Source organism: Protopterus annectens, chromosome 6.part0 (assembly GCF_019279795.1).
Source record: "Protopterus annectens isolate FY-2018-M chromosome 6.part0, PAN1.0, whole genome shotgun sequence".
Taxonomy (NCBI): Eukaryota; Metazoa; Chordata; order Ceratodontiformes; family Protopteridae; genus Protopterus; species Protopterus annectens.
Window position 1 is genome coordinate 831,941,213 of NC_056737.1, and position 27,416 is coordinate 831,968,628.

A 27,416-nucleotide genomic window follows, 5' to 3' on the forward strand; every position below is an offset into this window, starting at 1 on the left:
TTTAAAAACCTTTTTCTTTTTTTTGAAACAAAAGGGAAAGTTTGGTTTTTTTAATTTTTTTGTGGGTTTTTTTCATGGAATGTTATGTGTAATATTGAATCATGACAGTAGAGGGAGATGTTTCATTATGTTTATATATGTTAGTAAGCACAAGCACTTTATTTTACAATGTTCGTATGAATTTTTATAATTAAATTAATTTATGTATTTATGTATTGTATTTATATATATTTACATGTTCATAGGTTTTAATATATTTAGACATTTTAAATGTTATGCACACGCACTTTATAGTTAGGTTTTAATTCAATGTAAATATTAATGAGGCTTGTTGGTTCATAGGCTTATTTTGAATGTCTTTGGGGGATTTACATTGGTTGGAGGGTTGGCAATTTAATATATATAGATTAATTAAATGGAAACACATTGTCTGATGAAGTCCAAGTGTTTGGATGAAAACGCTGGGAATTTACTCTGTGTAATTGCGTTAATGTGGATGGTCCGTGGAGCTGGTTATTAAAAGATTTGAAGTGGACTCGTGGTTTGCAGTTTCCTTTGGCTCGCAGCACTTGTTCGGTGTTTGTGGGTACTTTCAAGTGCTTTCAGTTGTTGTTTTTCACTGTATCTGTAGGTAAAACAGGGGTGTGTAAAGTCCGAATTACTGTTATTTCACATTGGCGAAATAAGAAATGCAGCCAGAATGTTGTCAACCAACTGCGAGCAGACATATTTCATAAATCGCGCGTTGCAAAACACAGAGCCTAGAACCATGTTGGGTACTAAAATGAGCAATATAGCCAAGTAACTGCAATCTTGTATGTGTTTTTATGCAGGCTGGACTTCACTGTAGCCAAACAAATAACTTCAGACAAATAAGTGATTAAATGTTTTACAGAAGTACTGGCCTACCTGTCTTACAAAGTTTCTTAAAGGAGGACTTTCAGTAGATGTATTTGCAGCCAAATCATATACTCCGATTATTTGGTCTTACTTCGTACCCTTCCACTTGACGTGGTTAACAAGAGATGTGTTTTTCAAAGGCAGAATATAATGCTGATCAAAATCTGGTAGGAACATTGCCTTAAGTACAACCCAAGACGTCTCATTTTACACACACAAAGGTTTAGAATAAGTGAAACTTGCATAACGGACAACAGCGGTTTCAGAGACATGGCTGACAAGCGATGTTAAATTCAAAGGCAGAGTTTTTTGTGGATCAAACTTTTCTACGAACAGTGCTTGAAGTAGGTCTATAGATACATGCATTACAAATACACACACAGAGGATTATAAAAACTTAAACTCACATGGTGGCCAACACCACTTTCAGAAATAGTAAGTAGAAGTTAACACACTGCTTTTCATTACAAGATAAATTAGTTTTGCGTTAATACTGCAAATTAGGACTGTCACACTACTCTGAAAAAATATTCCAACAGACACTACGAGATCAGACATGATAACTTAGGCATGCATCTGTGATGCACACAAGACAGGAAGAGTATTAATTTTTCCTGCTCCTGACAGTGATGTTAAGTTTTTGGCCAGTAGTAAGGACTACGATCAGCAGTTTGTAGTGTTTCAGGCACTTGTTTGTCTGCAGGTATACGTATTTCTCAGCAGCTAAAATCTGGTTGTGAAAATACATAAGTACCGCAAATTAGCAAATTCAAATTAGTACAAGTGAAAGGCACAAAATCTGTTTCTTGTTACTTCATCTGGTAAGCTATACTGCCAGCTAAGCCAAATGAAACAGTCCAGCCAAATCTACACTTAAAAATTTCAGGTTAAAAATTATGCAGAGAAATACTGCTTATGGAACCATGTTGTATACACTACCTTAATTATTCAATACAGTTTTCACACAGGGAACTGCATGAAACCATGGTTTAACAATGCTTTAAACACAGATTATGAACATTAACCTTCAATCACAAGATCTTCCAAAAAGCTCTTGCCCCCCTCCATTTATAAAGTTCATTCACCCACAAGGTGTCTCAGCATTTCGCACAGGCACAGCCTGTATAAAACCGTGGTTTTCAACAAGGTTACCCTTGATACCACAGAAGGAGGACTTAGATCTGACTTCTCACACAAAGTTATTTGATTATCTTTGCACTTCCATCATGAAATAGCTGTATTAGTGATGTGCAAATCATGCCAGTCAGGCGATGTATAAAGAAAGTCAAGAAAAGATGTAGACAAGTTCAGCCTCACAGAAGGACTGCAGCTTACTAATGAGGCCGTTTCGTAGATGCTTAACCCCACAGGAAAACTGTAATGTGATACAGGCCAATACTCTCTGGCAAACACCCAATCACACACACACCCATGTTTCTAGGCTTAACTTGCAAACATCATGGTGGCAGCTTTACTGGTTGCACTAACTACCTCTGCATAAACCGTGGGCAGTGTTTAAAAAGCAGTACAATAAAAACATGACATGTGTCCATCTGTACAGGACACATTTCCCTGAGACAAATGTTAAAATTAATGATCTTACTATAGTTCATAAAACACTATAAACCTCACTGAGGTAACTACATCTTTCAGGACAGAAACAGTGTTTTCTAAAACCTACAGCTGCATACTGCTGCAAGGAATATAAACAATGCTTACACAATCAACATCTCATATCCAGTGGAATAAACCAGAACATGAAATCTATCATTAAAATGTTGATGCCCTGTATTTTACTTACATTTAAATTTGATCTGCTAAAAAAGGACATTTAAACGGTACTTAATAGCTATTACCCACATAGAACATATTTAATCAAATCTTATTTGTATCACATTTTACTGCAACGGTGCTACACAACCAGTAAACATTTTATAACACTGCAAATGCAGTTTCTAATCTGACTGTTTTCTGGTTTGGTTTCAAGCAAGAAGGTGGGCTACAATCCACAGAACTAAAGCAGTCACTTTCTGTAGAAGCAAAATGCAAAGCCAGCATTTAAGGAAAACAATAACTGCAGGGCTTACTAAAGCAGGAAACTGCAGGCAAGAGGGTAAACATGCATAGGTTTCAGATACTTAAGAGGTTGCCTTTTGATGCTCGTCAGCTATTTATTTTACATGTAAAAAACAGATAAATTACAGCTTTAGAAAACTGTTATCAGTTGAAAGCTTTAAAGATCACATGGCAAAATTTAATAAAACACCTTTTTTCAACAAGAGCAAACCCCACAACTGGCAGTAACAGGTGTGGCCAAAAGGGGCTGTTTCTACAATGCTGGAAAATGCAATTCAGAGATATGTTAGCTGCAATGACGACCTCATCATCATCCAATTTGCAAGTCTCTATAACGCACATAACTATTATGAGATGTAGAGATATTGCACATAACTACTGTGAGTGAAAAAATCTGCACTTTCCTGTGGTAGTCACTACTGGCAATCCATGCAGCGCTTTGGCACAGGCAACCCTCAACTCATCCTCCCACACAGATGCACACATTCAAATAGACACAGCCACACACTCTTATCTAGCCCTTAGTGTACAAAATGTCCCTGATTTATTTTCTTATTTTTGTCCATATCCTTGTACAGTAATCATGAATACTTACAGTCCGTCAGTAATGCCAGACATTACAGTTTCATTCTTATTATTCATAAGGTGCATCATGATGCCAGACCTGTTGCTCTCCCAAGTTTCTGAGAAAGTCCAAGTAATAGTTTAAAATCCTCCCTGGTGTTATCTAGTATTCCTCCCAGCTTTGTCCCAAAGCCAACATAACTGAATCACCTACGGTCTTTTTTATTTATTCGTTGAGTGGCTAAGCCCTGCCACAGCGTGCATTCTGTGATCCATATTCTCCTATTAGCAGGATATTGTGCACTACAGTAAATGCCCAAAGCAGTTGGCTTATACATTTCTTCCCCCTATTGGGCACCGTGTAGAATCTGTGCTGCTGTCCACAGCTCCATTCTTTGGTGGGTTTGAGATACAAACACTTGGCATGTTTTTTGGCGGTGGGAAGAACCCCACAGAGAGAACGTGCAAACACCAAACATGTATTTGTTGGATGTCAGAAACGAACCTTGTACCTTTTGCTTAGGAGAAAACTTTAACCATTATGCCAACTGGTTTGAAGCCTTCCTCCCACAAAGGCACCCCCATCCCTCTCAACTATCTCTGACTTTACAGAATTTTCCTTTTGCATCTATGTGCTCTGTCATTTGAAACTCATAGACCTTTGCAATCAGTGAATAATGCCAGATATTAGAGTTTCATACTTTCTATTATACAAAAAAATCCCCTCTTATACTAACTCTTCCAGTTAGTGTTGAGGGTTAAGGCTCCTGATTGACCATCTACTTTCTGTTTCAAGGGTACAAAGTTAAAAACTTCCCTCCCCGTTTACTTTACATTTATTCTCCAACACACATTGAGTATCCCTGGTGTCTACTGGTGGTGCAGAGAGCTAATACTCTGCTAAACAGCTGTGGATGAGTGCTGAGAGTACAGAGTTTGAATTTTTTAAAATGCCTTTATGTCATGATACAGAGAGTTATCCCTGGGACCTAGTGCCCCTTAGTGCCCCCCCCCCCACAAGCCTATGTGTTTTGTACTGCAAAACATTGTTCTTTTACAACATGATATAAAGAATTATCCCTGGTGGCTACTGTTCCCACTCCCCAATACTGCAGGAATTGCTTGTTAGTCTAGAGAAGTGTGGAGATGTGACCACACACCCACACACACACACACGCATGCACACACACACGCACACACAACACGCACAACACGCATGCACAACACGCACAGCACGCATGCACAACGCGCACAACACACACACGCACACACTCTTCCTTACCTATCCCACTACTGCAATCACCAAGCAAACGCAGACACACTGAAGACACTCATCCCTTTTGCATACATACACACAAGCAGTCACACGCATACGCACCCCTTACTGTCTGTTCGCTAAACGTCCTGGCACTTACTTCTAACACAATCTCACCTATTAGATGTGTTCATTAACATGACTGGCCAAGGTACATTTCGCAGAAGAATACTTCTCTGAGCCCCTTGGCACTGTAAATGCTTTACAGGAGGCATTTTTGGGGGCAAAAAAACACAGCTAATTAGCAAAGGCTGCTCAACTGGAATGACTAATTAGCACTTGTGGTAAACCATAGACACAGCCCACCTTTTCTAAGTAAATGACTAGTTTTAAAACTCCAACCGATGTGTAATTAAACCACCTCAGACTGCCCTTAAATATTAATGTGCTGGAAGGGCTTAACTACATCATTACTCTGACAGACTAGGCTTAAATGTACTAGGTAAAGAACTGTAAGGCAATTAGTTAATTGCCAACCTATTAGATTAACAGTTTGGCAAAAAAATCATCACTCTTTTGTCTTAAAGATATAATGTTACCCTGATGGCACGTTAATATTACATTGCTGTAGGACCAAAGTAGGGAGGTGAATAAAATTTGCATTTTTGGCAGGAGTTTTTAATGCAAGTGTTAATAATTTAATACTTGTTTAAAAGAATGTTTTCTATTGAAAAACAATTTCAGCACAAATGTTTGCATATGATTTTGAAAGAGCATCAAAACATGTGAAACATGCAAAGCATAGTAAAAAAAATTAAGATGATATGCACAGCTAGATCAGCTTCACGGATCTATATTCACAAAAGGGTTACCAACTCTGAAAAAAACTCATATATAGCAGAGCACTGCAGATAAGCTGGAATCCAGTGTTCTTTGCCACCATACTGCAAAGTCTCTTGCCGTTTAATTTTAGAACTAATTACAAAGAAAAGGTGGCAATTCTAATGGTCGCTAACCCAGCTGCATATCTAAATCTAAAATAACCTTAACAAGCAGGATAATTTTAAAGGCAACCTCTTGAAGCATCAAGTGAGACAGACTGCACATGCGTACAGGAGAAAAGTCCATAATGGAATGCTGACCTTCAATAATGTATGGGCTCTCCAACAGACTTGTGTAAGTGTGAATATCTTTTTCTGTAGCAAGGAAAGAGACATAGGCAGCAGGCAGTGGAAAAAAGATTAGTCATACATCAAGTTTAGGATTTTTACTAGAAACATGATTAGATAACATTATAAGATCAATAACTACAGCAGTGTTGTACTATAGTTCCTTAGTCTGAGCATTTAAGGATACCACCATGCTATGCTGGCATAATTGCAATATAATCCACACAGTGAAAGGAGTTTCATTTGAAAACAAATATACTTTTTGCATCTTTCAGAACTTAACACATGCCAAGAGCAGCACTAGCTTTAAAAGAAAACCTGTAGAAGTCTAAAGTAAACAGCAACTACAGGGACACCACTGTGCAACACTTTTCACGCCCCAATTCCCTGTCTCAAAGGCCCAAATGACTCTATAATACCCATCATAACTACTACATTATATAAACTACGCTAGACTCTCAAAACAATAAAACAGTATATCCAGTGTAAGATGTTATTGCTAGACTTCTGCAAGCAAACTAATTACACAGGTACTTAATCATCCTAATGTAAAGGGGAAGCTGCAATGAAGGTTTGCCCTCCAGTGATCATCTAACTGTGGCATCAGATATTTTAATTTGTAATACTAGGACTCACTCAAAATTTATACAACAAAAATAAAAGTTGTCTTACCATAACTTGGCAACTGTGTTGTCTTCCTTCATTCATCCTCACAATAGGCTCTTGGATCTGGCTTGCCCACTTTCCACAGACGTGGATCCGACTCTCAAGTTCCTCCCTCATACCACAATGCCCTCCATCCACCCAACTACCTCAAATCGAGTTTGCCAAACCCAGGCATGCTACACTCAGACATCAAAGACTGGCAGAAGAGGTTCAGGCACAGGACTTAACAGTCCTGAGATTAATTAGGTTCCCCAAAAAGAAAAGCGGGGTGGGGGAGGGGGGGTTTGGATGGAAAAGTGAAAATCAATGAAGCAAGACAACGCAGATGCCAAGTTATGGTAAGACAACTTTTTAATCTGATGTCTCTTTCACTCACCCTGACAATAGGGTCAGAGTTCCTAGATATGAGAACCTTGGGTGGCCCTCATGGAAGGACATGCTGAAGTACCACTGAGCCAAAGGAAACCCTGCTCTTAATAATATCCAACTTGTAATGAGACACAAAGGTGTGATTATTAGACCATGTAGCTGCCGCACGAATGTCATCAATAGAGGTTCTGGCATAGAAGACTGAGGAAGTAGCCATAGCTCTGGTAGAATACGCCCTAGGAGGAATTGCAACCCTCTGGAGGAATAAATGAAAGAAATGCAGTCCGAGATCCATTTTCCCAAGGTAATTTTCTATACTGCTTGTCCAAGTTTATTAGAAGAAAAGGCTATAAAAAAGCTGATCAGACTTTCTGTACTGCTTGGTCCTGGGTACATAAAAACGGAGTTGTCAATGAACGTCTAAAATGTGCAGAACATACTCCCCTTTGTTAGAAAAATTGGGAAAGAACACTGGTAGCTGTATGTACTGACTGATATTGTTTTCTGTAGCTACTTTAGTCATAAAGGATGGATTACTGCTTAAAAACACTATCTCTATGGAACAGGATGCAAGGAGGTTTAGAAGATAGAGCTTGAAGCTCAGAAATCTCCTTGATGGAAATCACAGCCACCAAGAGAGTGGTTTTCCAGGACAGAAACTTCATGTCACAAGTAGCAGCAGGTTCAAAGGGGCCCTGTGTCAATGCTTGCAGCACCAGAGCGAGGTTCCAAGGAGGAGAAGGATCCCTAATTGGTGGCTTTAAGAAAACATCTTTCATGAAAGATTTACACAATCTGAACGTGAACAAGGAACATGTTTGACTTGCTGTGTGAAATTTAGAAATAGCAGCTAACTGTAGCTTAATAGTAGAAAAGCTAGCACCCTTGTTGAAAAGGGTACTGAGAAACAGTAACATGTCTGAAACAGGTGCTGAGAATGGGTCAGTGATCCTATTGGTAGCCCAATCAACAAATCTCTTCTACTTGCTACTGTAAACTTTCTTAGCGGAAGCCTTTTGTGATGCCGAAATAATTTTTTGGACTGGGGACTGAAGCCTGGACTGTCTAATCAAGGTTGGACGTTCTTTGATCAGGTCCTTCTGGATTAGAGTGAAATGAGCTGGATAATTTAATGACCTCAGAGCAAAAGTTAGGTAACCAAAGGGAGGAAGAACAGCAAGGTCCTGTGTAGAAAACACTCCTTTATTGAATAAAACCACAGTAGTTAAGTGCTTTCATCTCTCTCATAGGGACTTCTTCAGAACAATACCATCAAGATTTCCCAGCATTCATATACATCTAACAATAAACCAGTTAATGCCTATTAATTGCATTACTTAAAATTTACATTCACAATTAAAAAAAAATACCCTTGTACTATTACTATATACATTATATATTATACATTAATGTTGTTGAACTGTGTAACTTTGTTGAATAATAATGTTAACCCAAAATATGATTCATTTTTAAAAAAATAACTTAATCAGAGCAAAAGTTGCCAAGGTGTAAATGCGCTTCCCAATTCTGTTCAATGCTCTGGACTCCTTGTTCGGTGGATGGACATTGGTAGTTTCTTCTTGCCAGCTCTTCCTTGGTGGCCATGCCACTACGACAGCATTGGCTACGGGACTTTACTCCAGTGTTTCCTGACTGCAGGGGGCACTAAAAAATGTATTGGGCTGCTTGGGTACAGGCTCGATGGTGTCTGGTTCATTCCATGCACTGTGAGATATTAAATCCACTAAGGCATCTGCCGGGGGAGGGTCCCCAGGAATAGATGGGCCCGTTTGAATGCCTCCAAGAAAAAACACTCTTCAGAGGAAGGAGGTTGGGCAGTCCACCCACCTTTCTACTTCAAGATCTTCCAATATGTCTCCAAAGGAAATGTCTTCAGGTGGGGATCCCTCCCCTCATCGAAGTCAATATCCTCAGTCAAATGACTCCAAGGGGGAGTCCAAGTACCTCCTTTTACACATCCTCTTCCGAGGAACTTCCCCAGCTGGGATCCCTCCTGAGCAGGAAAATCCTGGAGGCCACTTAAGACAGGAAGACTTCTGGCAGGACAAGAGAGAGCCACGCCTGGATCAGATGGAGGTACAGGGGTAGATTGGGGAACCTGTATGGTCAAAGCTCCAAGAAGGAAACAGTCGATCCCAATCCCCCGGACCAAGCATCGATGTCACAGCTCCAAAGGTCACTCTGCTCCAAAAAGATCAGAACAGGACTCATCAAGGGCATATTCTGTGTCGAGGATGGGAGCTTCCTCTGCACTGAATCCGACATGCATGGCAGTCCTGAATCCCTAGACTTGGGAAGCTGGAGACCGGATCAGATAAGGAGTCCTGATAGGGTGACTAGAGTAGTTCATGGATCCAACAGGGGATGAAGCAGAGACTACCCCCATCTGGATATGGGCTTTAAGAAACCTCATCAACCTGTCCATGTCTGCCTCAGACAGGCTTTTGGAGGACCTGGATGAAGTAGACTAGGGAGGCCGGGAGTGCTTTGACCTGCAAGACAGAGCCAGGGACTTCATCGACATCCTAGGATCCATAGCAGTAGTATCCAAAGTCAGCTCTGATGAAGGTTTCGGAGAAACTGTGACCATCTCCCCCATGTCCAAGAAAGCTGTAGGATCAGAGAGGGGAGCCAACTTCTGTAGATCCAAGAGAGAGAAATCCACAGGCTTCTTTGGTGGAAGAGTCTCTCTTAGGGAGGGCCCTCTTTTTTGCCTCCTTAGCAGCAGCAGAGGAGGGAGAAGCCAAGGAAGGGTACTGAGGCTCAGCTGAGGAGGGAAGAAGGCCCCTTAATATGAGTTTGTTCTATCTGTCGGCTAAAGTTTGAGGATTAAAGGTAGGACAGAAGTAACAATCAGCATGTAAGTGGTCTGCAGCCAAGCACTACACACACTCTCCTCGTGGGCATCCTGAATGCGGATTTTATGCCCACAAGAAGTGCAGTGTTTAAAGCCAGGAACTGGTTTGTTGGTCATAACGAAGAAACTGCCAAAACCAACTGACAGAACAGAAAGAAGAAACAGCAGACACAACTAAGTGAAAGGAAAACACAGATAAGAGCTGCACTAAGAGAGCAACTAAGTACTAAAGTTAACACTAAATTTAACAGTAAATTTAACCACTATTCCAAAAAGTAAGACTAACTTTTTTTTTTTACAGGAACAAAACAAAAAGCACACTCACACTCACACTAGAAGAAGAGGGAGGAGAAAAATAGCCAAAGGCACTTACAACTTGAAGGAAAAAAACACGAACTGAAAGGCTAACCACACTTAAGAGAAGGAATCTGCTTCTGACTCAATGGAGTGGCAAACAAGATCTGAAGTAGTTGAGTGGATGCAGAAAACATAGTGAGTATGAGGTAAGAGCTTGAGAGTTGGATCCAAATCTGTGGAAAGTGACCGAGCCGGATCAGAGGTTCAGATCCGAGATCCTATCTTGATGGTTATGAATGAGACATCATCAGATCTCACTTCAAATGCATGAAAGTGTACTAATAATTCTGCCATACTAATAGCACTTACAATGGCAGTACATTACTGATGGCAAGCTCAAGCATGCTTTGATGGGAAAGAACGAACAAAACTGAACATTTTTTAAACCAGCTACAAAGCTTTTAACTTTTAGCTGCTTCATATTAAGTATGAAAGTTACTATCCAAATCATTACCCAGTACTTCACCCATATACACTTTATTTCATATATATCTAGCATTTTCTAGTGTACATTATAAACCAAGATTTGAATCGCACCCATTCAGTCAATCAACCTCTGCTTCACATAGTCATTCTGTCTTGTAAAAGAAATTGGTACTCAGTTCTGGAAAGAATAATTGTGCAAAATCTTACTATAACCATACATGTCCTTCTCTTCCATGTTGCAATATTCTCACATGTGGGATCCTCTGCCTCAGGCGACACAAACATCCAGCTCATATACAAAACGTTAGCCTGGCTGCTGTAAGGTGTGTGGGACGTCAAATGCAGGGACCATAAACTGTGGGCCAAAATGTGACAGCCGCACACACACACCTCAGAACTGAATGCCCAGTTGGACAATAGTCTAAGGTCAGCTGAAAAGATGCCATTTAGATAAGGGAAAAGATTCTACAGGGGGTAGGAGGGAAGGATAGGAATACTGCAACATGGAAGAGAAGGACATCTATAGTTATAGTAATATTTTACATAGCTATTCTGTGTCCTTCTATTCTCATGTTGCAGTATTCTCACATGTGGAAGAGTACCAAAGCTCAACCAGTGATATGGGTGGATGCAGTTTCCAAGAATCCATGCAAGATGGTTTTAGCAAATCCTGCCCTAGCTCCAGAGATGACCCCAATCTGTAGTATTTAGTGAAGGTGTGGACTGAGGTCCATGTAGCTGCCTCTAGGATGGTGGCTGTATCTAAGCCTTTAAGGAAAGCCCCTGAGGAGGCCACAGCTCTGGTACAGTGGGCTCTCACCGTGTGGGGTAACTGTCTTCCCTAGAAGGAGTAGCAGAAGGTTATAGTTTTAGAGATCCATGAAGATATAGTTTGTTTGGATACAGCTTTTCCCAGAACCCTGGGGTGAAAGGATACAAAGAGCTAGTTGGACTTTCTGATGTCCTTTGTCTTATCCAGATAGAACCTAAGTTGCCTGTGAACATCTAGGGAATGGAGCACTCTCTGACTGTCATTGTGTGGCAAAGGAAAGAAGGTGGGTAAATGACTAGACCGGTTAAAGGAAAGTTCATTGACCACTTTGGGCATGAAGGGAGGGGTTAGTATGAAGAGAGACCATATCCTTATGAAAAAATGAGGTAAGGTGGAATAGCCACGAGTGCTTGAAACTATGAGACCCTCTTCTGGCTGAAGTTAGGGCTACAAGCAGAACAATTTTCTAGGTACACATCTTTAATGTGGCTAAAGTTGCTAGTTCAAACAGAGTAGTAGTAAGTTTCTCCAGAATGAAATTCAAGTCCCAAGGAGGAGGTAGGGTTTTCACGGAAGTCTGATGTGAAGGACCCCAAGAGAAAAGCTTCACCTCTAATCTTGTTAATAAGGGTGGATAGAGGGATAAACAGGTGGAGACAGCTGACAAATGGACTTACACTGAAGAATATTAAAGTTCAGATTTTAGGAGCTCACACAAATAGGACAAAACTAGAGGTATATCCACCTGAAAGGGGTCTAGTTGCCTTTAAAGAGAAGTAGAAAACCGTTTTCACTTGGATAAACAGGATCTCCTAGTAGTAAGTTTCCTGGCCTCCTGCAGGACAGATAGCACATCCTCTGAGTAAAGGTATTTAAAAGGGATCAAAAGTTTATCGCCCACGGGGTAGGACTGAGAGTTTGAGGTGTGGATGGATGAGAGATCCATTCTGTTATGTGATGAGTTCCACCTTGTGAGGTAACTTGTGGTAATTGCCCTTGGCTAGTGATAAAAGAGGGGGGAACCAGTGCTGTCTTAGTAGGGGGTCACCAGGAAGATTTTTGGCTTGTCCTGCTGAATTTTCAGCAGGACCTTCTTTATTAGGGGGAAGGGGGAATGCATACAGGAACATCCCCTTCCAGGAAACTGAGAAGGTGTCCACTCTCCAAGCTTGTGGGGAGGGGGACCTTGAGTAGAAAAGCTGTAGTTGTCTGTGCTGAGGGGAGGCAAACAGATCCATCTGTGGTGTGCCCCTCTGGTGGACTACATCCAGGAAAACATCTCTGTGTAACATTTATTTGTGATTTTGTGACAATGATCTGCTGAGGGCATCCGCCTGATTGTTGTTCTGTGATGGAATGTACACTGCCTGTAGTGTTACACTGGACTGAGTAGCCAACTTCCAAGCTCGTATGGCCAGTCTGCAGAGTAAGAAAGACCTGGTCCCCTCTCTGCTTGTTGATGTACCACAGTACTGTTTTGTTGTCTGTGAAAATTTTGAGGGGACCTGGATGTATGAGGGGAAGGAATGCCTTCAGGGCTAGGAAAAGAGCAGTCATTTCCCTGATGTTGATGTGTATTTTACGAAGGCAGGGCTCCCACTGACCCTGCACCTTGAGTCCATTCATAGTGGGCCCCATTCCAGGTCTGATGCATCTGTGTACATCTGTTGAACTGCCGTGAGAGACTGTACTGGGAGTCCTGGATTCAGGTACACTTGCTGAATCCACCACCTTATTTCTTTAAGCAGAGAAGGAAAGGGACCTGAAAGTCTAGTGAATGAGGGTGCTGGGACCAAAAATTATTCAACTACCACTGGAACTTCCTCATGTGTAGCCTGGCAAGAAGCAACATGGGAAGGGTAGCTGTCATCAGACCCAGTAGGCAAACAAATTCCCTGGCTGAAATGCAGCTCATTAAGAGTAGATCCTGAAAGAAGTCAGAGAAGTGACCTTTTCTGGTAGGAGGAAGGGCTTCATAAAATTTGTCCTTATTCTGCAACCCAAGGAAATTTTGTCTTAGGAAGGAGTCAGGGAGGATTTGAGTAGGTTGACTGTGAAGTCCAGGCTTCCTAGGAGGGAAATGGTGAACTGGAGGTGTCTTTGTCAGGTACTTGCGTCATCTGCCTAGATAAGAAGGTCGTCCCAAGTATTGAAAGATTTGCATGCCTTTTGTTCTGCAGAAGGCTACTACTGGGGCTAGACACTTTGTAAATACCCTTAGTGCTGTAGATAAGCCAAAGGGCAGGGCAATAAATGGACAGTGAGAGGATGGCAAAGCAAAACTCAGGAGTGTATGAAAATCTGGGTGGATAGGGATGTGAAGATATGTCTCCTTCAGGTCTAAAACAGCCATGAAGGCCCTGGTGTCAAGAGTGGAAGAAGGGTTTGAAGGGATAGCATGCAGAAAGGGGTTTGGCAGAGACAGGTCCAGGATAGGTCTCAATGGGCAATCCTTTTTTGGGACTAGGAAGAGCCTGGAATAGAAGCCTTGACCTTTTTGTCCTGGGGACCCTCTCTATTGTTCCTTGTAGGACTAAATCCTGAATGACTTGAATTATGAGATGGATTTGTTGTTTTTTGGGGGGGGGGGGGATACCTTTTTGAGAAGGTATTTCCTGCCAAGTCATGAAATACCCTTTTTCCGCAATTGAAAGAACCCAGTTGTCCGAGGTGATTTGTTGCCACAGAAGGAGACAGTGAGAGAGGCAGGCAACAATGGGAAGAAGGGTGTTTAGACAGTCACGCATTGTTAGACCTGTCAAGAAAGGGTTGCCTTGGAGTAGTGTGAGAGGAGCTAGTCCTGGAGGATGTAGGTTTCCTGGCACCTTTCCTTGGCTTGGAGGTAGAGGGGTCCAGAGGCCTTCCTGACAAAACTTGGCTTGGCCGGGTAGTTTCTATGAAATTTAGGGACTGGGGATACAAAGAGATCCTTGAGATCCTGCAGCACCTTTGCTTTTCTCTTGTAGATTTTTAAATACTTTTGCTGATTACTTCCCAAAGATGAACTTGTTGTCAAGAAGGGCATCCATATATTTTGTAAAATCATCTGGCAGAGGGTGCAGCCTGAGCCAGGAGTACCTACGCAGAACTGAAGCAGATGCAGCTGACCTGGCTGATGCTTCTGCAGCATCACAGCTGCATTTAATGGAATGCCTAGCAACCTGAGCAGCTAAAGATATTTTAGAGGCAACTTGAGGTTTGGTGGGAGAATCTGACATGGAGGAGAGCAGATCTGTGGCCTGGGAGACTAGGTCTAAGGCATACTTGACCATATGAGTTTGGTAATTGATGGCTCTAAAGGCAAACAATGAAGAAGTGTAAATCTTCTTTTATAATCTGTCAATCATCTTACTATCTTTATTTGATGGCAGTAGGGAAGAAGAGGGAAGCTGCCTGGATCGTTTTGTCTGCTGAGACAGCAATTACAACTGGGTCTGCTATAGGTGGTTTAATGAGGAATTTAAAGTCATCAGGAACTTTGTAGAACCTGTCTAGTCTTTTTGGGGTCAGTGGCTGAGATTCTGGAGTCCTGGAAGCAGAGGAGAAGGTATCCTGGTATAACAGGAGGAATACCAGAGGGTGAGGTAGATTCCATCTACAGAAGCTCGCAATACCTCTTCTGCACTTATGTCATTTGAGTAGAATCCCATTTAAATTATTCCCTCATTTTGGAAATGTTTTCCCCAAAGGTTATGTCCTCAGGTGGGGAATCCCCTTCCAAGGGATCCTCATCTGGGGAGCAGTATTCCAAGGGGGAGGCCAGCTGTTAGGGACTCATCAGAAGAGGAGGAAGAATCTTCCTCACGTGTATGTGGAAGTGGCACAGGACCCATCACAAAAGAAAATATTGTCAGCACAGCTGTCTGAAATTTTGTAAATAATCATATGTCTTTTGTGAATATCAACATGATTCAAATGCGTGTCTTACAAATGTATTAGAACTGTATGTTATCTGTACATTAATCTGCTGGTACGGAAGGGTGCATTGAAAGTACAGTTGTGTACACATCATAAATGTAGATGTTAGAGTGTATTCACTGTTGCAGTCATCACATTTGAATTATCCCTGCCAGGGTAGCCCTCGGTCAGCCCAAAAGCCAGAGGCTTAGTATTTCTGCGTCGGTTGCTGTCCCTTCATGACTGACGTCAGGTCATTAATAGTACAAAGTAAGGCAGCCAATGTCATTACATAAATTTTCTTGCCCTATCAGGAGCCCCCAACTAGGAGCCAGGTTATGGTGGAAGAACCCCACCAGTAGAAAGTAAATACCAAAAAGTCCCTTGCAAGGAGAGAGACAGAGAAAGAAGAGATGGATGGATGGAGAGAGGGAAACCAGGACTGCAACAGTGAATACATTCGAACATCTGCATTTATGGTAAGTGTACACAACTGTACTATCTTCTTTGTGATTCACTGCTGCAGTCATCACATTTGGGTTGATCCCCAAAGCTTAGGAAAAGGGTGGAGGCAGTCAAGGAGACTAAGAGCTGGCTAGGATGCCCTGCAAAACTGCAATGGCAAAGCCTGCCCTGGATTTGGAGAAGATAGGCAGGTGGTAATGCTTGGTGAAAGTGTGAACAGATGTCCAAGTGGCAGCCTCCAGGATGTCCCTGGTGGGGACTCTTCTGAGGAAAGCTGCAGAGGTGGAGGCTGCGCTGGTGGAGTGAGTCCTTACTCCCTTAGGGGGATGTTTTCTGTGTTGTTTGTAACAGAAATGGATGCAGTGTGCTATCCATTTGGAAACTGTTTGTTTGGAGATGGCTTGCCCTCTGCCCCTGCAGCAAAGATAACCAGTAATTGATCAGACTTTCTGAATGATTTGGTCCTGTCTATATATAATCTGAGCTGTCTGTGCACATCTAGAGAGTGCAGGATCCTTTCCTCCTTGTTTTGTGGGTTAGGGAAAAAGGTGGGCAAATGAATGGAATGGTTGAGAGCCACACTGGACACCACTTTGGGCATGAAGGATGGGTTAGTCCTGGGGGAAACCCTGTCAGCATGGAAGATGATGAAGGGCTCCACAGCCATGAGTGCTTGTAGCTCGGAGACTCTTCTGGCTGAAGTGACGGCCAGAAGAAAAGCTGTCTTCCAGGACAGAAATTTTAACTCTGCTGAAGATGCTGGTTCGAAGGGGGGCAGGGTGAGCTTTTCCATTACAAAGTTAAGGTCCCAAGCTGAGGTAGGTGCTCTTCTGGGTGGCCTCAAGTTGCTAGCCCCACTTAGGAATTGTTTGATCAGAGGGTGAGAAAAGGGGCTGCTCCATGTGGAAATGAGCAGAGATAGCGGAGGCATGAATTTTAATAGAGGAAAAAGAGAGATCACTGTGTAGCAGGTCTGCTAGGTAATCCAGGATTTGAGGTAGGGAAGGCGGTGCCGTATCGGCTCCCTTAGCCTGGTTCCAGGTGCAGAACCTTTTCCATTTGTCAGCATAACATTTTCTAGTGTTAGGGCATCTGGCCTCATGTACATCTAAAACCTGTTTAATGAAGTTGGCAGATTGATCAGTGGTCAGGGAATAAGCGAGGCTGCCAAATTGAGGGTCTGCAATTGGGGATGCACAAATTCTCCTTCCCTCTGGGTCAGGAGGGTTGAGATCTGAGTGAGATGCCATGGTGGCAGTGGGGACAGGCTGTGTAGCAGTGGGTACCAGTGTTGGTGAGGCTAGTCTGGAGCAATAAGAATTGTCCTTGTTTTTTCCTCCCTTACTTTGAGCAGTACCCTGGTGATGAGAGGTAGTGGAGGAAAGGCATAGACTGATAGATTGACCCAGGTGAAGGACAGGGCATCCACTTTCCAAGCCATGCAGTGATGCTCCCTGGTGCAGAACTTGCTGAGCTGATGGTTGGTGTGGGAGGCAAAGAGGTCGACCTTAGGGGTGCCCCATTTCTGAGTTATTAGGGTGAAGGTTCTTTTGTCTAGTTGCCACTCGCGTTTGTCCAGAAGATTTCTGCTTAAGTTGTCTGCCAGAGAGTTTAGAGAACCTTGCAGGAATTGTGCTAACAGGTGGAGTTGCATGGCAGAGGCTGTGTGCCAAAGGGTCATGGCAAGCCTGTATAGAGGGTAGGAGAGAGTCCCTCCCTGCTTGTTGATATATCACATCACAGTGGTGTTGTCTGTTTTTATCAGGAGAGCTCCTGGGGATAGAAGGGGCCTGAAAGCTGTCAATGCGTGCTGGACAGCTAACATCTCTTTTTGGCTGATGTGCAGATGAATTTTCTCTGGGCTCCATTGGCCCTATATGTACCTGCCGTCCAGGTGTGCACCCCAGGCATAGTCTGATGTGTCTGTGGTGAGGGTCTGGGCTGCGGGGAGTGGTGAGAAAGGTGGTCCCTTGTTGTGGGAGCATACTGCTGCCCACCAAAGAAAATCTTTCCTTAGGCAAGGTATCATTGGTATAAGAGTTTCCAGGTCTTGAGAGTGTTGACACAAAAGGCTATTTAGGTACCACTGAAGTTTCCTCATATGCAGTCTGGCATATGGAATGAGTAGAATGCAAGATGCCATGAACCCCAGAACTTGCAGAATTTTCCTTGCAGATAACTGGGGTCTGGTGGCTAGTTGAGTGAAGTAGGGCGTCAAGTAGGTTTGCTTTTCTGGTGTAAGGAATGCCATCTGGGATGCTGTGTCCAGGCTTGCTCCCAGCAATATAATCCTTTGGGTGGGTACTAGTTTGGATTTCTTTTCGCTGACAGTGAATCCTAGAGAGGTCAGTAGGGACTTTACAAAGGTCAGGTGCTTGAGCAGCTTTTCCTGACTGTCTGCCTGAATTAGGCAGTCGTCTAAGTATGGGTAAATTTGGACATTCCTTTGTCTGCAAAAGGCAATGGCGGGAGCCAGACATTTTGTGAAAACTCTGGGAGCAGTAGATAAACCAAAGGGAAGTGAAGAGAACTGAAAGTGCAGAGATTCTGCCCTGAAACGTAGATATTTGCTGTGTGATTCCCTGATAGGAATGTGGAGGTGGGCCTCTTTTAGGTCTAGGGAGGCTAGTCAAGCATCCTTGGAGAGCATGGGTAGCAGTTGCTGGAGGGTGAACATTTTGAATTTTGGTATCACCAGGAAGGTGTTTAGAATGGATAGATTGTAGATGGGGCGCCAGGTGTCCTCTTTTCTGGGTACCAGAAAAAGTCTGGAGTAGAAACTTTGGCCTTTTCTGTTCTGCAGGAACGTGCTCTATTGCCCTCATGGAGAGCAGGGAAAGGACTTGCTTTTGCACCTCTGCCCACTGGTTTAGAGTTGGATCTGGGAACCCCTTTGGGGTTGGAAGTGTGTGGAAAGAAAATTTGTATCCCTGGGACACTATGTTGAGGACCCTGTGGTTGTTGGTAATGGTGGCCCAGGTGCTTGCGTGAAAGGAGAGTCTTCCTCCCAGGAGTAAGTGAAGGTGGGCAGAGGGAGGGGGTGGGGGAGGAGAGTCATTGTGAGTTCTTAATACTAAACACGAACGGAACCCAAACAGGGTATAACTAGGAACAAAACAACAAAAAATCCCAGCAACCAGCGAAAGCCACACTCCAGCTTTATTCTTGTGAAAACAGTATCCAACGACTAAGCGCTTTCGCCAATGGTTTGGCTTTAATAGGACTCCGATGATTTTATAAAATGTTATATAACTATTTTAGGTAGTGTAATAATACATATATATAAATATTTTTACATATTTTTTTAAAGAAACAAGTTCTGTGTATACATATGTGTATTTTCATTAGTATACATTGAGTTAATAACATTTAGATATGTAGATACGTGAATATTTAAATCCAAGGTTTAGGATTGGTTTACAAATTAATTGATGACATTATTTAAATGGTTAGATTTTATTCTCCAATGACTCTGAAGAAGCCAAACCATTGGCGAAAATGCTTAGTCGTTGGATACTGTTTTCACAAGAATAAAACTGGAGTGTGACTTTTACTGGTTGCTGGGATTTTTTTGTTGTTTTGTTCATTGTGAGTTCTTACCATGAGGGGGTGGCGTAGAACTCCCTGGTTTTGAAGTGGAGGAATTCCACTGTTTTGATCTCTGCATTGCCTGTGGCTGCTGTCTGGGGGGTCTGCTTCCCCGGGGTCTGGGCTGAACTGATCTGGTAGGAGAAGGAAAGGACCAGTGCTTGGAGGGGCATTGGCTGCTGAATCTGGGTGGCTGGACCTGTAAGAAATCCTTAACTGTCTGCATAGATTTAGCTTTTTCTTCCATATTTTTTAAGACCTCCTCTGCCTTAGTGCCAAATAAGCTGTCTTTGTGCAAGGGTGCATCCAATAATTTAGATTTCACATGGTCTGGCAGGGGCTGTTCTTTAAGCCATGCATGCCTGCTAATGACAGAACCGGTGACTGCTGCCCTGCAAGAAGCTTCTAGGGAGTCGAAACCACAGTGTAAGGTGTGATTAGTCACTTGACTTGCAGACTGCATTAACTCTTGTAACTCTTTAGATTCTGCACAAGCAGAAAAGAAAGACACTTTTTATTTGAGGAGTTCCATGGTATGTTGCTGAAATTTTAGCATATGGAACTGGCAATTTAGTGCTCGGACAGCAAGAGTAGCAGAAGTGTATACTTTTTTACCCCATCTGTCTAGTGCTTGGGAATTTCTATCTGGGGAGGGTGGGATTCTTAGCAGAGGTTGCTTTAATTCCTTTAGGCCCTTGTGAAATTACCTCAGGGTCAGCAGTAGGATTTTTGAAAAGAAATTTGTGTGAGTCAGGGATTCTGTAATACCAGTCAGGTTTTCTGGGTGCAGGAGGGAGGGTGTCAGGACTCAAACTAGATTCCAGGAAAAGATCGTCCACAACATCCAGGACTGGGGAAATGGCCAGGGGCCTGTGCTGTGGAAGATCTAAGAATTCCCCGAGTCTCTTTTTTGACTTGGGGTAGTCCTGACATTCCCATTGGAAATGCTCCCTTAAGGTATGAAGGGTTTCCCCAAAGGAAAAGTCCTCAGGTAGAGAGGCTGAAGGAATGGAATCCTCTGCATCAGAATCTTCATAAACAGAGAGGGGTTGCATGTCTTCATATTCAGATGCAGCAGAGTCATCAGACTCCTGTTCAGACAAAACTACTAGAGATAGATTTCTTTTTCATTTGGAAAGGGTAGCTTGGCTTCCCCTGATCAGCATGATAAGGTCTTCCGCCATTTTAAGCATTTGAGACTGAGGCAAGGAAGCAGGTGCCCGAGATTGGGTCGTCGGGTTCTTGGTAGTGGTTCGTACCCTGGGTCTTAGAAACTCTGTAGTTTTTGAAAGAACGGTAGACATGAAATAAGTCATTGGCTTTTGTTGAGAATCGGTAGTGCGAAGTACTTCCTCAGAAGTCGGTGCCTGCTCAGTGGTTCCGGACCAATCCAAGAGAGAGACAACCGCAGGATCCTTAGACGAAGAAGAGTTTTGCAGCATACCAGACTTCGAAAGGGTCTCTGTAGCGGCTTGCGAATTCACAGAAGCGGGCATCAGGGGCTGCGAAAGCACCTCACTGAGGACCAGAGAACTGACGGGTAGCTTAACGGAAGCGTCATTGGTAGGTTTAGACCTGTGCGGTATGTCTCTGTCTTTATCCTTACCTTTTTTGGAAGATCTGCTGTCAGATGGCTTACCGAAGCCATATCAGAATTAGAGGACTGTAAGCAAAAATATCCAGCTACAATAAGGGCCCGACGACATATAGTTCTGGTGTTGCACAAAGCACAAAAGTGACAGCGTGGGACGTCGTGGTCTGGAGCCTAAGCAAGTGATGCAGTACAAATGAAAGTCGGTGTCGTATTTGCTTTCCACAAGCGAGACAATTGTTAACTTTTTCTGACATCGGTTAGTGCAAGAAAAAAGGATCCCCAGTGGGGTACTTAGCTTTAGAAGACTTCAGCTTCAATTCGGATGACGAAACTCAGGTAGCGGCCGACCGGCACTCATGCAACCTGCTTCTGCTTCGGGCTCGGAGGCAAGAAAGACTGATGTAATGTCGTTGGCTGCTTTACTTTATACTACTGACAACCTGACGTCAGTCCTGAAGCGACAGCAACCGACGCAGAAATACTGAGCCTCTGGTATTTGGGCTGGCCTAGGGCTACCCTGGCAGGGATAACCCACATGTGATGACGGCAACAGTGAAACACAAAGAACATCAATGTCTGTATGGTACTGAGCTTAAAAGATGAACCCACAGTGTACCTACCCCTACAGGAAATGGACAGACATGTATATACACTATTGTGGTTGTGTGAATGTATATATTTTTAACAGTGGAAACTGGAACAAAGAAGGTTAACTTGCAAAACTTCATGAAAATAGTTTAAATTAAATTGTTTTATAACCATGTAATAAAAGAGATGGCTTCAATGTAGCAAGGAGACAGGATGTCTAAAACTAGGGAGCCTTCAGTATTGTTTTGTAAGTGTTTTATTGTTGTATGTCTTCTAGCAGCTGCAGAGATCTAAGAGATACGTATTTTTCACAGGGACATGCTGAATGCTGTCAGTTTCTAGCAATGTGGGTTTTCACCTGGGAAAGTCAGGTGACAAAAAGTGATATCAACAATATTTGAGAAGAAGTTATGTACTCACCATAACATTCCATCTGAGTAGTTGCACTTCATCTGTCTTCAACCTGTAGGTATATGGATCCATATCGGATCTGAGACGGCAGTTTCACCAGCATCTGATCCGAGCTCAAAGCTCCTCCCCTTACCCATAATACCCCGCCATCTCCTTCCTTCCCTCAGATCGAGTTTGCTTAACCATCAACCCAAGCCCAACCCAATTAGATCTTACCACAACAGGTTATATACAAACCTACCCTGTAAGAAAAGGAGAGCCGCAGAGGCGCTCTCTCCGACCTACCAGAGTAATAAACCATAGGGTCAGGGGGAAGGAGAGAGGGACTGTTGAAGACTAAGTACAACTACTCATATGGAACGTTATGGTGAGTACATAACTTCTTTATCTGAAGTAGTTTACTTCATTTGCTCTTCACTCTGTGGGACAGAGTCCCCAGCTACTAAACATCTGGGTGGCCGTCATGGAAGGATATTCTGGAGCACCGCAGAGCCAAAGGAAGCTCTCTCTCTACATATCATGTCCAGCTTATAGTGAGAAATTAAGGTATGAGATGAGGACCAAGTAGCCGCAGAACAAAGATCATCCAGAGACATCCTGGAACAAAAAGCAGCTGAAGTAGCCATGGATCTAGTAGAATGTGCTTTTACTTGATCCGGAGGCGACATACCCTTGTCTTTGTATTCCTGAAGGATACAATGAGAGATCCATCGAGCCAAAGTTACCTTGGAGATTGGTTTGCCCAGGAAGGGTTTAGAGTAAGACACAAACAACTGGTCAGAGTTGCGAAAGGTCTTAGTTCTGTGCAAGTAAAATCTCAGTTGTCTATGTATGTCTAACAAATACAATTTATATTCACCCCTGTTCTGAAAATTAGGAAAGAACACCGGTAAATTAATCATCTGGTTGATATTAGTCTTAGAAGCCACCTTGGGAAGAAAGGATAGATTGGTACGAAGTGACACCCTGTTCCTTATGGAAAACAATATATGGAGGTTTGATAGACAACGCTTGAAGTTCTGAAACCCTCCTAGCCGAAGTGATAGCTATTAGATAGGCCATTTTCCAGGATAAAAATTTTAGGTCCACTGACACAGCCGGCTCAAAATGTGGAGCAACCCAAGCCTGTAAAACCAAAGTCAGGTCCCAAGGAGTGGTAGGATCCTTCACCGGAGGTCTTAAAAGGAAGGTACCCTTAATAAAGGTTTTACAAAGTTTAGAGGATGCTAAAGAAACCATGTTCTCCCCATATGAAAGTTGAAAAGGGCATCTAATTGAACTTTCACAGTAGAAAAGCTAGCACCTTGATGAAATATATATGCCAGGAATTCCAACACCGCTGGGACGGGAGCTGTAAAAGGATTCAGATCCCTGTGAGAAGCCCAGATGGAAAAACAATTCCATTTACTGTGGCAAAGCTTCCTGGTAGACGATTTGTGAGCTGCCACCAGAATAGTCTTGACCAGAGAAGATAAACTGGGAGTCCTAGCTATCACGGGAAATAGAGCAACCAAGCAGTGAGCTTTAGATTGTCCAGGTTTGGATGAGTAACTCCCGAGGGGTGACAGATGAGATCCGGAATCAGATCTAAGATCCATGGAGGAGCTAGATGATGAGACCAGAGAAAGGGAAACCATACTTGGTGAGGCCAGAATGGGGCAATGAGGATCACTTTGCTCCCCAGTCTGCGAGCCTTCTGGAGGAATTTCGAAATAAGAGATAACGGGGGGTAGGCATAGAGAAGACTGGGAGGCCAAACATGAACTAGAGCATCTCTGGGGGGCTACTCGCTCCACTTCGCATTGGAAGGAGATGCGAAGAGATCGCAGCAAGGCCAGCCCCACTCGAGGAAGATCTGTTCTGCTACAGAAGGATTCAGAGACCACTCGTAAGGCAGCAGAATAGTCCTGTTCAGTTTTTCCACCAGTATGTTGGACCGTCCCGGAATGTGCACTGCTACCAGAAACAGACTGGTGGAGATCGCCCATTGCCACACTCTCATGGCCTCACGACAAAGGGGATAAGATCTGGTTCCTCCCTGCTTGTTGATGTACCAGATTACTGACATGTTGTCTGACTGTAGGTTCATAGGTAGGTACTAGGCTATCGGCCCGAGGGCCTATGTAAGACTAGCCAACAAGGTTCCCTGGCTTACGCCACCCAAGAAAGTTATTTTCCTCTGCCACTGTCGAGCAGAGACACAGAAGTGATCCCGGGGTGTATTTCCTATTTCCCATCCACTCATCAAAGTTTTTCTTGAAGATGAAGAACTTTGCTTGACATAGATGGGTAGCCTGTTCCTATGGGAAGTCTCTGGGACAGGAATCTATCCCTCCAGCATGTCCTGTTTATTGTGGTGACAAGGTTTAGGTCCCTAAAGCATGTAGCTCGGAGGGATTGGGATTTCTTTAGGTGTAGCATGTCCAACAGCTCTGGGTGTGACATAGCTTTACATGTTAGGCAGAGATCACCTCGGAGTAGGCTATATGCTACGGAGTAAAGGTGGAGTTGTTTGAGACGGTCAGTGTAAGGCATCTGTTTAAGGCCAGTAATCCTCTTTGTGAAGTACTTCTGTGACCTTTCCAGCTGCTGCAGATGTCTTGTGAGGTACATTCCAAAAGGGGTGTTGTACTCTACAATGGGTCTGAGTGTCGAGTAGAGGGGAACAATGACCTCTTTTTTCCTGGATGAGAACCCTTTTATGATGAGGTGTGCCACGTAGAAGGACTTCCTGACTACTGTGGTGATGTGACTATCAAAGGACAGGCTACTGTCCACCTGAGTCCCAAGGTCTCTTATCACACATTCGGTGTTAAGTATACTGCTGTCTATGTAGTAGTTCATGGGTACAAAGTTTTTACCAAAGGGGATGACAATGCACTTTTGGCATTGAGCTTGAGGCCATGGCTCTGACACCAGGCATCTATCTCAGTGAGGCCCTTCTGTAGGATTTCCACATTATTTGGGGACTGCATTATGGCTCCTAGTTTGCAGTCATCTGCGAACTTCATTAGCCAAAGGCCTTCTGTGCTAGCCTGTACTTCAAAGAAGTAGATACCAAACAGGAGAGGTCCCAGGACTGAACCCTGTGGTACTCTACTTGTCACTGGTTTGAGGTCAGATTTGAAGTGTGCAACTTTTACAGTGTGGGTTCTGTCAGTGAGCCAGTTGGCAATCCATCTTGTAACATAGGGATTTATACCTAGTTTAGTGAGTTTAGCTATAATTCCAGAATGGGGGATGGTGTTGAAAGCCTTGGCGAGGTCAAGATAGGCTGTGTGAACCACCTTACCCTCCCTCATCTACGGCTTTGGTGACTGCCTCAAAGAAGTCGATCAGATTCAGGAGGCATGATCTGCCTTTCACAAACCCGAACTGGGAAGGATCCAGAGTTTGGAGGTTACCAATGTCTTTGTTTATGAGTTCCATGATGATATGTTCCATGGTCTTGCAGACCAGGCTCATCAGGCTAAAAGGGCGATAGTTCCTGGGATCAGTGGTGGCTCCCCCTTTGTGGAGTGGGATAACTGTTGCTGTATGCCATTGAGTGGGCACAAAGCCTGATGTGAGGCTATGATTGAACATGGTGCTTAGGTGGGGAGCCAGTACGTTCTGAAGTTCATGTAAAATGCAGCCTGGGATGTTGTCCGGTCCCATGGATGCTGTGTTTTTGGCTTTAGAGAGTGCAGCTTTTACCTGCGTAGTTGTGATTACAGGGACTCTGCATTCTTCCAGTATAGATATGGGCCCTTTACGGGGTAGGGGGTAAAGTTAGCACTGAACCTATCTGCCAGGATGTTGGCAATATCAGTTGGTTCCGTGCCGTTGTGCTGCAACTCATAGCAGATCTGGGTGTTGCCATTGAGATTCTTGACATAGCTATAGAATGCGTTGTGGTTGTCCTTAGAATCAGTGGCCATTTTGTTTTCGTAGCTAGCTTTGGAGGATCTTATAAGGGATCTCAGCTTCTTACTGAGGCTGACCAGGGAGCTCCTCCACTCATGGGATTTTGCTCTCTTTTGCAACAATTTCTTCCTTCTGTTGTACAGTTTGTTTATGGTAGGGGACCACCAGATTGGCTTCATTTTTTTGGAGGACGCGTCTTGGTTCTGTTTGGGATAGCACTATCCATGTACTCGTGCAAGTGCTTATAGAGTGCATTTATGTAGGACTCAGCAGTAGTAACTGTATTGTCCATCCGCATGGGTGTCATGAAGTTCCCCACTTCTGTCTTAAGAAGCATAAAGTTGGCTTTGGAGAAATTTTTTACCGTGGTTTCCTTAATGGGGGTGGGGGCAGGATGTGGCTATCAAGGTGATTAGCCTATGGTCGGATCGGACCAACGAGGAGTTGACTTCAGGTGTGGAACACCGGTCACTCATGTTGGTAATGACTAGGTCTAGGATTTTGTTGCCCCTGGTGGGGGTGTGGATAAGTTGATCCAGGGCACTGAAGTTTATGAATTCCAGAAAGCGTTGTGTGAAGGGGTTGGTACACGAGTAGTATTCCCAGTTAATGGTGGGGTAGTTGAAATCGCCCATTATTAGGGTGTTTGGTTGAACCCTAATATTTTCCAGTACATCAAGAAAAGAGGAGTGGAATCCTGGGGCATGGTGGGGGATCTGTAGCAAGCTACAATTTGGATTGCAGTTTTGCTCAGAGTTAGTTGCACTTGGATAACCTCGGATGCATTATGCCGAACAACTAGCCTGGAGGTGTGGATATCCTTAATGAACATGGACACACTTCCGCCTTTGGTGTTCTGGTCCAGTTTCATGGCTGAAAAGTGTTGTACGAGTTATAGCCTGGAAGTGCAGGAGTGCTCTCTGCAGCCTTGAACCAGGTCTCAGTCACTGCACAGATATCGATGTTCTCCATTTTAAGGAGTGCCTTGAGTGAGTGCATTTTGAGATTTAGACTTCTAGCATTGAGCAGCATTACCCTCAGTTGTATTGCAATACTTCCCAGAGGGAGAACGGCATGAAGGGCCTGCAACGCTAAAAGGACTGCCCTCATCTCTAGGCTGTTGATATGCAACTTGGTCTCGTTCGGGGACCACGTGACCTTGACTGTCCTTCCCGAGCAATGCCCCCCCCACCCTAGTTGGAAGGCGTCTGTAGCTACTGTGGCTTGGGGAGGGGCTGCAACAAATGGACGTCCCTCGGCCAGTTCTGAGGAGTGCATCCCCCAGAGGAGGGACTCCCTGCCAGCCCTGCAGATGCATATTGGATGCGTCAATGGCAGATCTAACCATGACCATTGGACTGCTAATGTCCACTGTAGAACAAGCACAGGGAAGAAGGGTAATTGTGGCTGCCATGGAACCAACAGCTCGTAGTACCATCTCTGCTGACAGGAGGTGTGACTGAATGATCAGGGACATATGGAGTCGTAAGCTCCGAACTCTCTCCGGGGTTAGAAAAACATTCATTTGCAAAGTG

General features: G+C 43.6%; 1 protein-coding gene across 2 annotated transcripts in view; it reads right to left on the minus strand.

Annotated features, from left to right (window-relative positions):
• The window catches only part of ZFYVE21 (zinc finger FYVE-type containing 21), a 777,981-nt gene that overhangs the window by 465,310 nt on the left and 285,255 nt on the right, over positions 1–27,416 (minus strand). Inside the window, exon 6 of one of the 2 annotated variants that reach the window (XM_044074506.1) lies at positions 5,938–5,991. The exons of the other annotated variant lie outside the window; for it this stretch is intronic. Within the exon in view, the coding sequence (XP_043930441.1) occupies positions 5,938–5,991 (54 nt within the window). The remainder of the gene's footprint in view (positions 1–5,937; positions 5,992–27,416) is intronic. 2 annotated transcript variants of the gene reach the window in all.